The 14,516-nt window shown below is 37.5% G+C and overlaps 1 protein-coding gene across 3 annotated transcripts in view; it reads right to left on the bottom strand.

Moving 5' to 3' along the window:
- Positions 1-6,907: 6,907 nt before the first annotated feature.
- Positions 6,908-14,516, bottom strand: part of COL4A6 (collagen type IV alpha 6 chain) — a 4,024,271-nt gene continuing 4,016,662 nt past the window's right edge. For all 3 annotated transcript variants that reach the window (XM_044057202.1, XM_044057203.1, XM_044057204.1), the window contains one exon: positions 6,908-7,916. In XM_044057202.1, the coding sequence (XP_043913137.1) occupies positions 7,653-7,916 (264 nt within the window). In that variant the 3' untranslated portion in view covers positions 6,908-7,652. The remainder of the gene's footprint in view (positions 7,917-14,516) is intronic.

Genomic DNA, 14,516 nt, shown 5'->3' with positions numbered 1-14,516 from the left:
CACATTTGATTTTTTTCTGTAGATTACTGAAGCCATGTGTTACACCAGAGCTAGAGCTTGAACTGATTTTTGCTGAACAGCTGCACCAGTCTTCCCAGTAAGTGTTTTCTCTTTATCTTTTCCAGTTAATTTTCTTTCAGGCACTCTAAGTGTCTTCTTTGCTGGCAACCAGGAAGTGTATTTACTAGCCAGCGACTGAATTTGCTGAAACTTGCAGAGTTGCTGGCCCTTACCACTGAATATCTTTTTCACACTGGGAGGGCTGAAATTAAGACATTGATCAGTGTACATCCATCCTAAAAGTCAATTTTAGCATGAGGATTCTGTAAAACTTGTTTAGTTGTTAATCTTAATAAGGGTATGAGTGCTTTAGCAAACTTTAAGAAAAGACTTGTGGGAACTTTATACAGGAAAGACTTAATATGACAATGCTTTTATTAATATTCAAGTGCTGCAAAACAGTCTCAAAACATTTGAAAATTTTTGTAAAAAAAAGTACTTTTTTTATTTCACAGGACCAACTTCATGGCTCTTCTACCAACATCCAATTGGCCTATTTGATAGTGGTAGCAAGAGTCAAGCATCCCCTGAATAGCAATACTCTTATGGCCTAGTTGTACTTGCATGGGTAACCCAATTATCCCATTTGTTCCCCCAAAGTAACAGTCAGGTGGTAGGGAGAAGGCCAACTTGCTGGCCATGTGGAACAACTTACCATTTCCTGTGGAGCAACCTCAACCTCAAGGCAGCTGGTAGGTCTTGTGAGTTCCATACCTGCTACCTTGCCTTAGAAAAGTGCCACCACATGCTCCCTATGCTACATACAAATACTAAATGGAAGCATGTGCCAGGCTTATGCTCTATAGGTTGCTTGGTGTCACCATTGTGCTCAGCCAGAGCTGCCTCCCTCTTCTCCAGGAATGGGCAAGCTTATGAATCACTATCAAGGTAAGATCACTTGGGCTTTATCCCACTATGCCACTGGAGGATTGCTGAAAAATGAGAATGTTAGTAGAGAATGTTGTTAAAGACAACATTAACATGTTGTTAAATGTTAGAGACAAATGTCTGTTATGATTTTACATGAAGCTGATGCAATCTGCTGAATGGCATTCTAAAATGGAAAATGAGCAAATCACTAGTTAATATCCTGTCATGGTTACTTACTTGGAAGTATGGCACAATGAAAATGGAAAAGTTCATATACTAAACTTAAATTATTTACCTTTTATTAAAAATATGGGGTACTTGGACAATGAATGATTAAACCATTTTTTATGTCATCAAAAGTATGAATACAATTATGATACATCATTTCCACATTAAAATACAGTAGCACTGGATGTAGTAAATGTAGATTACCTGTGGACAGCAGCATGTTACTAATACAGAGATGGAGTGACAGTCAATAAGCTAAATATACTTCTATAGCTCTACAATCACAACAAGTTCATAGATGTCTCCACTGCAATTAAAGTGACATGCAAATACCCTGCAGGGAGAAGGTGACACAGCTTCAGCTAGGATGTAGGCTGTGAAACTGCTTTTGTTCATATTCTTCCATAAAGAGCGAACATATCCATTGAACATATCCAATATACATAGACTAGTACAGTTGTGTTAAGTAAACGTAGCATAACAGTAGACATTCTAATGATCACTGCTGCATTAGCCTTAGCTATATGAGTTATATCCTGATAAGGACATAACAACCTTCCAGATTCCAGAGCTTCACAGCTGACTAAAAGACAACTTTGTACACCAAGCCCTTCAGAGCTTTTCTGGCACCAGACAGAGAGAGGGAGGCTGAGCCCTGAAAGGACAATGCTAGGCAAAATAAAAGTATAACCACTTTCTAGCATAAATAACACAACAAAAAATAAGGGGGGTGGAAGGAGGGAGGGAGTGGTACTGCAGCAGTGATCATTCAGACATATACTGTTATGATAAGTTTACTTACACAACTGTACTGTGTTTATCATACTTATCACTGCTGCAGTAGCCTTAGCTATATGGATAGATTACCATTGCTTACTACACTTTGGATGTGGAAGGAGAAGAGTCCAGTAGCCCCTGGAGAGAGCTGCTTTGTAAAAGTAAGTACAGAGGACCAAGTTGCAGCTTATAGAATACTTCTAGAATCTAACCCTTTCCAAAAAGCCATAGATGAGGCCAAGGCCCTGGTACAGTAGGCCTTGATCCTGCCTGGAAAAAATATTGGTGAGTACAATAAAAGTAATATCCTTAGATCACCCTAGCCATTTCCAAATGAAGGGAGAACCATTGTTGTCTAGGCCAGAAAGGGAGTCACCACAATGAACTTAGTGGATTCCTTTTGGATCTTCAGAAGTACCCTGGATATCAGTGGAAAGGGTAGAAAAACATGCAGGAACATTCATATGAAAGGAAAATAAAAGGCATCTGTCTTCCAGGCCTTCTTGCATTGAGTGCTAGAGTAGAATCTAGCCAACTGATTTTTTTAGAGAGGAGGGAAATTGGTCAACATAGATGGATTAAATCTTGGAAGATCCACTGAACTAGTTTGCATACATGATGGTCTGCCCTGTCACGCTCAGCTTGTCATCCACATAATATAGCGCTGATGGAATGAAAAATCCCTTTAGAGAATGTGCTGTTCAGGTATATTCCATGCTAACGTGGCTAGTCTGCTAAGTGGGTACTCCCCCGCTTGTAAATGTACCAAATGACTGCTGTATTGTCTGACACAACTTGAGGTCCTGTGGATGAAAGATGATTCAGCGAGCTGAATTCCTTGATCAGGGCAAACATTTTTATATTTCAGAGCTTGTGTCTGTCCTAGGTGTCCTACACATCTTGCAGTATTATCTCTCCTGAAACTTCTCCCCAAGCAAAGTCCGAGGTGTATGAGATGACTGACTGCTTTGGCACAGGGAGGAAGAAAGAGAGACATGAATTTAGGGATATTTGCTGTCTCCAGCAAGTAATTTTTCTACTAACAAACCCCAGCAGTGGGATTGGAAAAGACAAGGGATATTGATGCTGGGACCAAAGAAATGTCAGATACCATTGCATCTTTCTCAAGTGAAGTCTTGCCAGGGTTATCATAAGAAATACAGATGCCATGTGATCCAAACTCTTGAGGTAATCTTTTGTAGTGACCAAAGTCTGAGTGGAAAACCTTAGAAACAGATCTAGTCATAGACCTATTTTTTCCTGTGAAACAAAAGCTCGTTGAACTGAGGTGTCCAGCTGACATCCCAGGAACACAAGCCTGTGTGAAGTTGCGAAAAAAGGACTTTTGAATGCACTCTTGGAATCCCAGCTTGTGAAAGAGATTGCTCACCCAAGTGAGAGATTCCCAACACTTAGTCTTGGGAACTTCTGAGAATACAGCCAGGCAAACCTCTGCAAAACAGTTCCACATGCCATAGCCTTGGAAGACTTATTCATTGAATCATGTACAGACTACAAACAGAGAGCAATGAGTAGTACAACAGAAGAATTTAAATAATTCACAACAGATTTTCCTAACAAGAAGTACATTCCTCATACTTTCACAGTCAGAATAAACATTAACATGTCAGCCTGACAATTCAACATTCTGAAAATCAGAATTGCAGAAGCAAATATTATTTTCCTATATACATCAATAATCTTCCCATCTTTAACAAAAAGATTATGATAGGAATTAACTGTTTTGCAGCAGTAGGACTGACTAAAGCTATAGCTGCTGGGTCAGGGTTAGGGAAGAGAGTATACAATCTTAAAAAGACTGAGGAACCTTATGCATTCTATCTGCTTTTTTAGAGGCAGCATGCTGGCTATCACAAAATTACAGGTAGAGATGCACACATCCTCCAAAGCTGACAGGCCTGGAGGAATTGGTGAAGGTTCAGGAAATTCCCTCTGTAATAGATCATAAAATGTTTTGAGGGACTGAGAAACCTCACAGTACTCCAACTAAAAACACTGACACATTCTGGAAAAAGTCTCAAAGAGAGAGGAACCCAAAGGGAGAATCAGAAACCGAGTTCTTCTCTGAGTCTGAATAAGAAAACTGAGGAGAAAACCTGTTTCTGTCCCTCGATCTTCCTGTCCAGATTCGGGATCTTGAATTTCTTCAGGAAAAGAGGTATGCTTCTTTCGCTATCCAGAAAGCAATATATAAGAAGGATCAAAATCCTGAATAAAAACCCTAAACCAGACCAAGAAAACTACTCGTGTCTAAGGAAATTTGAGGAGGAGTAGATACATGTTTAGTTTTCTGCTTCTTTTTGCAGAGAAATGGGGTCAACAATGTTATAAATGGCAATAGCAGCTAACACAGGGATGGGCACCACATTCTGACAAAACAGGGAAGCTTTTTCTGATTCCTCTCCCAAACCAACAAGACTGTTTCTCCCTTGCCACTAAGGGGACCCTAAAATCCACAAAGAATATGGCTTACTCCAAGTCCATAGTGGCTGTAGGTGATTAACCAGAGGGATCTGGGCAAAAGATGAATGATCTGAGATACAATAAATGGCCACAGCATGAGTCACCCATTTGTGCCTAAGGCAAATTGCAAGCCTGCTGTTGTGGCAAAGGTGGTTTATTTGACTTTTCTCTTTTTGTGATTGGAAGAAGATCCCATCATGGGACAGACAGTTTTTTCCATTGTCAAGTCCAAAGTGGTGCTTCTTTCCCAGGGAAAACAAGAAGCAAAAGCTGGTAAAAATCTTTAAAAGTCACATTTATTTCAAACAAAAACACAGTAAAAGGCAATTAAAAACACTTTGCCAATCTCAAAAATTAAAATAAACACATTTCTCCACAAAAATGTTTTAAACACTTTAAATAACGTTTAACTGACAGGAAAAAAAGAGTGCTCTTATTTAAGAGTACAATGTAGTCTCATGGATAGTCAATTAAAACACAAATTCTTAGCTGTAAAATAACTTTCCTAAAGAGGAAAGTATTAATAATAAACAAAAATAATTGAATAGAAGTTGTTTTTCCCCAAATAGAACTTATCTGCCCAACAAAGGAACAACACAAGCCAACCGTTGATCCACCAAAGCCTCAGAGGACCATACTCTTTAGAAGCAGTAAAGCTCTGTAGCGCTTGGTGACCAAACTTGTCTCTGACAATGTGGGCATGCTGAAGATACCCTGAAGCTTTGGAAGCTGGCTGTCTATGATAACCTTGCCAGGATAACACCCATATAGCTAAGGCTACTGCAGCAGTGATCAATATGAAGAACATCTAAAGTGGTGCACACATTTAGAAAAACAGTATTGAAAAACACAAAGGTTATGCAACACAATTTTTATAGCTTTCTCCTGTCCCTCCTAACTTCAAGTGCCTCACCACTGGTCAAGCTTACTAGGCAAAAAAAAAAAAAAAACAGTGCCATAAAACAACTGGGGGAAGGCCTTTTCTTTGTTTTATTCACCCCCTAAAGTCCTGAAGTGCATTCAAACAAGGTCCTCAGTTTTGGAGTTGTTTCCTCCTAGAATTTGACTGAAGTGCCTTACGCTTTCATAGGATACAGATTGCTCTCCTTTCCCTTAGAAAAGGCAAGCCTTCAGTTGCTCACTCCTCTCCTCTTAAACAGTCCTCCAACTGCTAGTAATGCCTGGGTTGAAGTTCAAATATATTTAGCTAGCTATGAAAACCAGAATTTTAAAATGAAAACTCTCATCATCCATGAACAAAACTATGGGACTAATAGTTTCCATTTAGCTAGATTAAATAGATTGTTTACATTTTTTTTTTTACATTCAGTCACTCAAAGTTTATTTCAATAATCTTTACTTTCAAAGTTGCTCCATTTAGCCCTTCAAAGTAACTGTCTTCCTGAGTTATGTGGTGCTTCTATCTTGCTGAGGAATATGGTGTTAGAGAATGCTTATATAATTTAAAATGCTAATTGTCCAACAAATAGAAAATAATTCTCAGTGCTAACATTTAAAAAGCAGTTATGTTCTTAATAGTTTTATTTTTTAGCTATACACCACTATATGTTGGCTAGGCCATTATTTAAACAATCAAAAGATTGATGTTTTGGAACATAAGGAAGACAGCTAACATTTATTCAGTATCAGCTATGAAATTCAGAAACAAGTGATCTTTCTTTGTTAGGCAATTTTACAGGAAACAAAACTGATCAGTGAAGCAGCTTGCCATGAAAATAATGTAATAAAAATAGTCAATCAGTAGTTGCCTCTGAAAATTAGCATAAGCACCATTCTGAATATTGCAATTAGTGGTTTAAAACAAGACATACATTCTAAAATGATAAGAGTTAAAAAGTGCAATCACATTTTATTTATTTCTTGGACATTTACACTCTCTGCATCCTACTATGACACTTCTTTGGATGGATTTGTGTACCAATGGGGCAGTAGATACCTGCACATTGAAGGATGCACTTTGATTCTAATCTTACAAGTTTGGTACCCATAGCTACCTCTGAAAAGTAAGCTTCTTGTTCAAAGAAAAATGCACTAGTGGTCAGACAAGATAAACTGGCCCATATGGGTTTGGTTTATACTCTTGTTTTGAACTGCTGTGATCTGAAAATGTACTGCAATAAATTCTGACATTTAACCTATTAAACGCAAGATGTTCCTGGGTAGGGTGTGTGTGCATGTGTATAGGTGTGTACTTGAAATCCAAACAAAAACAAAGTGAGTTAAATTTCAAAATAAAAAAGAGCATGTGCTCTGAAAAGGATATACTCCAGACTACAGTGTTAACTCATTCCCTCCAGTAGAGCTCTTTTGAGTATGTACCTTTAACTCCCAGTGGGTGTGGCTTCAGCCTTTAAAAAATGACGTTATCACCTTACAGTTCAAACAAATACTTACTGACAGAGGTCATATATCAATACAATTGTGTTTACCATTTTATATGCTTCAAGATAAAATATTCTGATACCTTGTGTGTAGCATGGTTTTGGAATTCTTAATGCAAATATGAACAGGCAATATTTGACACTTGGAGGAACAGTAGGAGGTAACTGCAGAAACGCCTGTAGACGTCACTCGGCTGAGTCGAGCATTTTATGGGAATATTGTAAAGCTTTTTTCACTCTGATTTTTAAGAATTCCCCACAACCTTTGTCTGTGGTTCGATCTTCTCTAAGCCTGACTCTAAGCAGTGTAGTTATAAACAGTTTTTTTTATCAACATACACTTCATAATCTCAGCCCTCAGTTCAGTTTGATGACATAATATAATCTATATCCCCATAAGATCCTCACAAACACAAAACCTAGTGATGCATTTCTTTTCAAAGACCATGCATACATCTTTTGAGTTACTGCTTTCATGGCACGACAGTCCTGGACCTTCTTTTGGTATTTTTGCTACATTTTGTCAGTGGCTGTCAAATATTATAGCACCAGTTATGTTCTATAATTGCTTCTCTCTACCCCAAAGAAGCCCTTTTTGGTGTTGTACACACTGAACATTTTCTGAGGTAGCCAAAAATACCAAAATTGCCAAATGAATCAATTAATTGTAACACCAACATGAGTAACCCCCCCCCCCCACTGTTAATCAGACAACAGTTTTAGCAGACTCACTGTCAAAGCTGCAGTTATTGTATAATCCTAGATTAATTTTCATGCTCCAGAAATAAACTGCATACACTTGAGAATCAAGTCTTCATTCACGGTTCATTACTACAAGTTCTTCATGCACACTTGGCAGCGACTGGCTCGAGTTCTGAGTTGTCCAGCTTTCAAGGTTTCAGAAGGAGGAGCAGCATTTGAAAACTGACTGTTCTGATCTATTGTTGTCAACCAGAAACTATACTTGTTGGCAAAATAATGGCAGGTTCCACGGGCACCATTACATTCAATAAATGGCGTGGCACGGAAATCTTCCAAGCAGGATCCAGGTGACATTAAAGACTGGCCCCCTCCTTCAGCACCAGCAGCTGTGTGCTGAAAAGCAAAACAGAAGGGATTAAGTACTGAAGTGTAAAGCTCCTAATCATTTCTTCAAAATCCACATGTAAAATAAAATAAATTGTTCAGCGTGTTTTTTGATCAGTTACAACAACTGTTTTCACATGAAGGGTAACTCCTCCACTATCATGCAACATACTTATTATAATCAGCTTCAAGGTCACTGCACCTCAGGTTAAGGTCAGTGTCCTGACCACAGCTACACTGGCATTCCTGACGCAGAGCCAGAGGGATATCACATGATTATCAAAATTGTGGAGAATAAAAAGTGGATTTAAACTCCAGCAGTTTTCACATCCATAATATGTGCTCTCAGTAATTCATAGCTTTCTTGTGTTCCTCTTTTATGATGAAAGACCTTGCTATCTTAATAGGCCTCCCAAGAAACACAACTGAAAAAGCATTGCACTTTTCCTTATCAAGTTTTCTGTAAGTTGGGTTTCCACCTTGGACTCTTGGTTGGCAGCCAGCTAGCCATAAAAGTCATACTGAGGCTGTATACATTTATTTTACTTGTATTAAACTACCATCCAAGAAAATATTACCAAACAAGTAAGCTGTTAGTGGCACCTTGATGGTTGCTGCCTGCTAACCTTAAAGTTTACAAGTCACAATTGTCACTGCAAACTTTGCTTCTGTTGTTCCATATACTGGGTATGCAGAACATGACAGTGCTTTTTTTGCAAACACATATTGCGTTTGGGTCACCCCACACACACACAGATTCCAGTGTCCCATTACTTGGCTATTTCTCCACAGTTGCCATAAACACTGTTCAAAGCTCTCAGTGTGCATACTGTTTTCTGCTTTACTTCTACAACGATTACAGATATTTGGATTTAATTTAAAACTTTTATTTCAAAATTTATAGCACAATAACTGATAGACATTTGCTAAACAAAGCAATACAGTCTCACAATGAAAACAGACTTAGCATTAAAACTTCTCTGCCTTTGAAATTCACAGTCACTAAAACAGTATTGAAACCCACATTCAAAGAAAATGCATCTGTCCAGTAGTGGAATAAGTTTACCTTTGGGCTGTTTTCAAATCATACGCCCCTTGCACACATTTTTAGGACCATGCAGAAGTTCTTTGATCCACCTTCCTGATTGTATTAAATTATAATATATAATAATTAAATTGTATCCCTTGTATAATACAGTGCCACTTCTTATAGCCTGTTTTATATTTATAGTTTTGAACATTTTTTTCCAGTAAGCAATGAAACAAAACATATGAAACAATAATGACAAAGCTGTCCCAATTCAGAACATTTCAACCATAAAAGGTCACTCAAAATTCTGTCATTACAATCCACTGATATCAGTCAATATGCACAATCACTGCAGAAGTAAACATCATCTGAATAAGTCCACATTAAAGAGAGCTGTAATTAATGAAATGTTTGCTGCTAGCAAACAATTTTATATTTGGGTGTTTCATCGACAAATTCAGTACCTGCTGCCCTTGAAGAATAAATTGCCTCTGTTACATAAAAGAAGGTAAGCTGGTAATATTGAAACAGGGAATGGATAACAAACTGAAAACAGGTTCATAGTTACTAGACATCTCATCCAAAGGAGGACATACTCAGGACTGCAGCACCCCACCCCCTTAAAACACAGCACAGTATCAGCAATCCATCTTTATGCTGTGGCAGTAGAATCCACAGCCTTCTGCATTAAAACACAAGTATACTACCTGTTGCGCTACTAACACTGCTTTAAAATTCACACACCTACCTCCCTCTTACACATACACATACATACACACCATAACTCTCAACCTCTTAGTGCAAAAAATCTGGACAATGCCTGTCATAATAGGGGAGGGGACAAAGGCCCAAAACTAGGGACACGTTTTAAATATTGCTGTTAGAAAGCTACTAGAGTAACAGGCATTTTCTGATGGATAGGAAGCCTGAAACTCAAATGCATGTCATTATTTAGTAACTTTAATCCTTAGATCATTCCAGTGATTTGTCAAAAAAAGACAATTTTTATGAGGAACAGACCAAAAATATAAGGCAAAAATCTGGACATTCTGTGAAAATCTATACAGTTGAGAAGTATGACACACACATACACCCCTACCTCCCTCTTATACCCACCATACTTCTCAACGGCTTGCAGCAAGAAATCGAACAATGCCACAAATAATGGGGGGAACAAAGGCCCAAAAATAGGGACACCTTTTAAATATTGCTCTTACAATCTTGGAAAGCTGATAGAACAACAAGTGTTTCATTAGTATGATTGTTCTGAAGGATATGAAGGCTAAAGCTCAAATGTCTGCCATTATTTTCTGACTTCAGTCCTCAATTATTTGCAGTGATTTGCCAGAAAAACACAATTTTATGAGAAACAGACCACAGATATGAGGCAAAAATCTGGACATTCTGCAAAAATCTGGACAATTGAGAGGTATGACCCCCCCCCACTTCCCTCTTACACACACATATGAACACAACCATACCTCCCTCTTACACACACGCACACAGACACACTCACATACACACACACACACACACACACACACACACACACACACACACACACACACACACACACACACACACACACACACACACACACACACACACACACACACACACCTAACACCTCCCTCTCACTTGTCCATTCATGGTCCGCAGTCCAAATGTCTTCTGGAACTCAAATTCCATACACTTGGAAGAAGAAGATGTAAATAATTGGTCACACAGAAGCAACAGGTGTTTGCAACATGTTTTTAACTACTGCGTCTGTGTGAGCAGATGCAAAGGACATTCTTAAAGAAGAACACCCTTAAAAAAACATAACTTTTTTTTAAATTAAAAGAAAATTAATCTCCCGGACAGTGAGTCCCCTCCCAGCCTGTGGTTTACATAGAGATAATATGTAGTCAATGCCATAACCAGTTGTTGCTGCCAAGGTGCCGGTATGCAGTACTGGTGCATACCATCACAAAAAAGCCCTGGAACATGAAAGCAAACACTCATAAGTGTCACTGTAGCAGCCTGCAACGTATCTTAATGTCATTCATTTCCTGGCTCTATGCAGGAATGTAGCAAAGAGGCATTTAATTAGTATGCATACATAACTATCCCTCAACCCATGGGTTGTTTTCAGTGTTTGCTTCTGAGCGTGTACTGTCAGCCTACACAGGCTGTATTGTGGCACACAAAACAGCACACTATGAACTTTCTGTCAAAATATTTTTATATGATACATTTTAAATATCTAAGTGTTAACATTTTGTTCAAGTGATTTTTTTTTTATTTCTTGTATGAACTGGTGACTCTACTGTCTGCTGTATCCTATCATTTCCTTTAACAAATTTAGATCATTCTATGTCAACAACATCAATAGTCAGTCTGAATGTCTAATTTGCATATATGTCAATTACCTTTGGTACATTACTGAGTGTTTTTATAGCTTTGTCTCTCAGCTCACTGTATGTGCCATATCAGCTCTCTGTGGACCAGTACTAACCTACCACTGTGACACCAAGAGTCCTATACTGCCACACTGCATCCCACAAAAAACATGAAACTGTGAGTAAGCATGGCATGGACTACAAAATGAGCCCCAAATAAGTATTCAGTTTATTTTCACTCATCTGTACAGAATACAGGGGTGAAAATTTATATACATACAGACTCACATGTAACCACACAAACTTTCTGCTGATTATGATATGCAAGGATGTATGCTCAAAATTCAGACTATTCCTCCATGTTAAGGTAGTTCTACATATGCGTTCATAGGTGTGTGTGCGCATGTGTGTGTACATGACAATAACAGTCATGTGATTCTGTGAGTCTGTCTACAGTGAAGATTCTTAATACAAGCTGGTAAACAGCTTATGTTCAAAGTTCTGTACTCCTTTATATTTGTGGCACATTCGCCTGCCATTCACTAAGCCACTTCAACATTCAATCTGTTCCCATAACCAGATATCACAACTCTCAACTTGTAGACACTGAAAATAAGAACAAAGGCCCTTGAAAAGTAGGTGCAGTCCGCCAAAATCTAGACATCTAATTAGCATAAAATTGCAATACGAAATAGTATATAACTCTTCCTGCTTCCAGTAGGAATGTGGGATACTACTCAGAACACATTTAAAGTCAGAGTGACAAAAATCATGGAAAATGTAAATACATTATCAAAGCTATATTGTAAAATCTAGACTTCAATTAACTACCATACAAGGTAATCTATTTTGGTTTTTGAAACGTGAGATGTGAGATGTAAATCCTCTTCCTGTAAATTATTGACATCACTAGTAAGTTGGTCATATACTGTGGTTCTGTGTGCTAGACAGCTTCAAAAATCAGATGTTCAGATAAACCAAACTCAAAGCATAATAAAGGACCTCAAAGAGATGGCCTCCACAAAAAATGGGATAAAACCCCTCAAGCCCATCCATTAATCCAAATGGATTTAAAAGATCCAATTGTCTCTGATTTCCTCACATCTAAAGGAATTTTATTCCACCATACACTTACCCTCCCATAGAAAGTGTTGTTCCATATAGATGTTTTACCTAACATACTGTTCACCAAATTGTTTTTAGTTATTGTATTCATGGTGTTACTCTTTTATATACTCTCACACAATTCTCAAATTTATAATCTTTAAAACAAACAAGCTAATAAGATCTTCCCTGACCAATTTATATTTTACTGTGTACAAAGACAATACCTCAAGTCTCCTATGATAGTTTACCCCTGCCATCCACTGAAATCTTCTAGTAAAGTGTCCTTGATTTCTCTTCAATTTATCTAACTGCATCTTATTATAAATACAATATTCAATAATTGGTATCACTATAGTCTTTTAAATGGGAAGCAAACCAATACTTCTGAAAATGTTACCTGTTTCATAATAACATCTTCTTATGATATCCAAGAGGTGGTGATTAAAACCAAAGTTATCATGTATCTTTATACCCAAATCTCTAATAATATTAATATTTTTATATCAATATTATGCAGTGCAAAATGTATAATACAAATCTTAACATTAAATACATTTTTTTCCTTATGACCCATTTAAAGTATCTAAATAAGTTTGCAGAGAAAATTGATGAAATAACTGTGAGATAACTGTGCCAAATTTAACATCATCAGCATATTTTGTCAGTCAAAATTTATCATCAGAAGGAAATCCAGTCATAAAGATAGGAAACAGTAACAGACCCAATACCGAACATTGTGGAACACCCTTAATGATCATCTTCTCATCTGTAAAATAGTGATACATTTTCACTCTACTACTCCTACCATCCAGCCAATTTGCAATCAACTTAATTACATATCCATTCGTTTTTAATTCATTTAATATATCTAACACTTATAAAGCAGCACAGTATCAAAAGTCTTACAAATGTTTAAACACATAACATCTACTACATTTCCATCATCCAAGGCCATCCACAAGTGTTTATATCAAATTAACAGATTACTTCCATAGGATCTACCTGTCCAAAATCGATGCTGCATTAAATCATATTCATCACTAAAAGAACTAATAATATATTGACATAATACCCATTCATAACATTTATCAATAAGACTCATAAGACTTCAACAACATGAGGATTATCATCCTTAGGATCAGGAACAATGAAGACCAATTTCCAACATGGGGGATCATATCCTAATGTGTATGTTTTTGAAACAAATAATACAAACAAGGTAAAATGTACCTAATAACACTAGATAGAAATAGGCCGCTAACAACATCAGGCCCTGCAGCAGTTGTATTTTTAAGTGTATCATACAATACATTAGACCTAAGTGTAAATATAACTGGACAGTCAGCAAACAAATTAAAGATTAAATTCTGATTTTCTGTCTACTGACTCAGCATCAATTATTAATTCATCACCAACCTGAAGCTCACATTCCAGTATAGACATCTTTCCTAAACTTCTTTAAATGATAAAAACATGCATTTTTACTACCAGCAACACAACTAGCTAACATTTTTTCACGAACCTTTCTCCTCTTTCTAGATAACTTCCTCAGGATCTACCTGCCATAAATCCATGCTGCATTAAATCAAATTCATCACTCAAAGAACACAACAACAACTTTGTATCTGCTACATTCTTAGACCTCTCAAAAACATTTGACATGGTCTCACATTCCCTACTCCTAGACTCCCTTGTCTCTCTAGCCTTTGCCTCTTCAACTATTGCCTGGTTTAAAAGTTATCTGTCAGAGAGGCAGCAGTCTGTCCAGTGGCAAGGTATACTATCTCCATTACTCCCAACAACCATAGGTGTACCACAAGGTTCAATAATAGGCCCTCTTCTGTTCTCAAAATTCACTTACAATCTTCATACCTCTACCCACCCTGCTACACTCATACAGTACGCAGATGATTCAACTCTTATCTGCTCTGCACCCTCACTTACCAAATTACAACAACTCACTCAGGATTCCTTTAGCTCAGTGGAAAATTGGATTTCTCATATTCAACTTATCCTAAATCCCAAAAAGATTAAATTTGTTCTTTTCACCCTCAATAAATCTATACCTACCCCCTCTATCCTTCTCAATCA

Source organism: Protopterus annectens, chromosome 15.part0, assembly GCF_019279795.1.
Source record: "Protopterus annectens isolate FY-2018-M chromosome 15.part0, PAN1.0, whole genome shotgun sequence".
Taxonomy (NCBI): domain Eukaryota; kingdom Metazoa; phylum Chordata; order Ceratodontiformes; family Protopteridae; genus Protopterus; species Protopterus annectens.
This window is presented reverse-complemented; position numbering and strand designations above follow the sequence as displayed.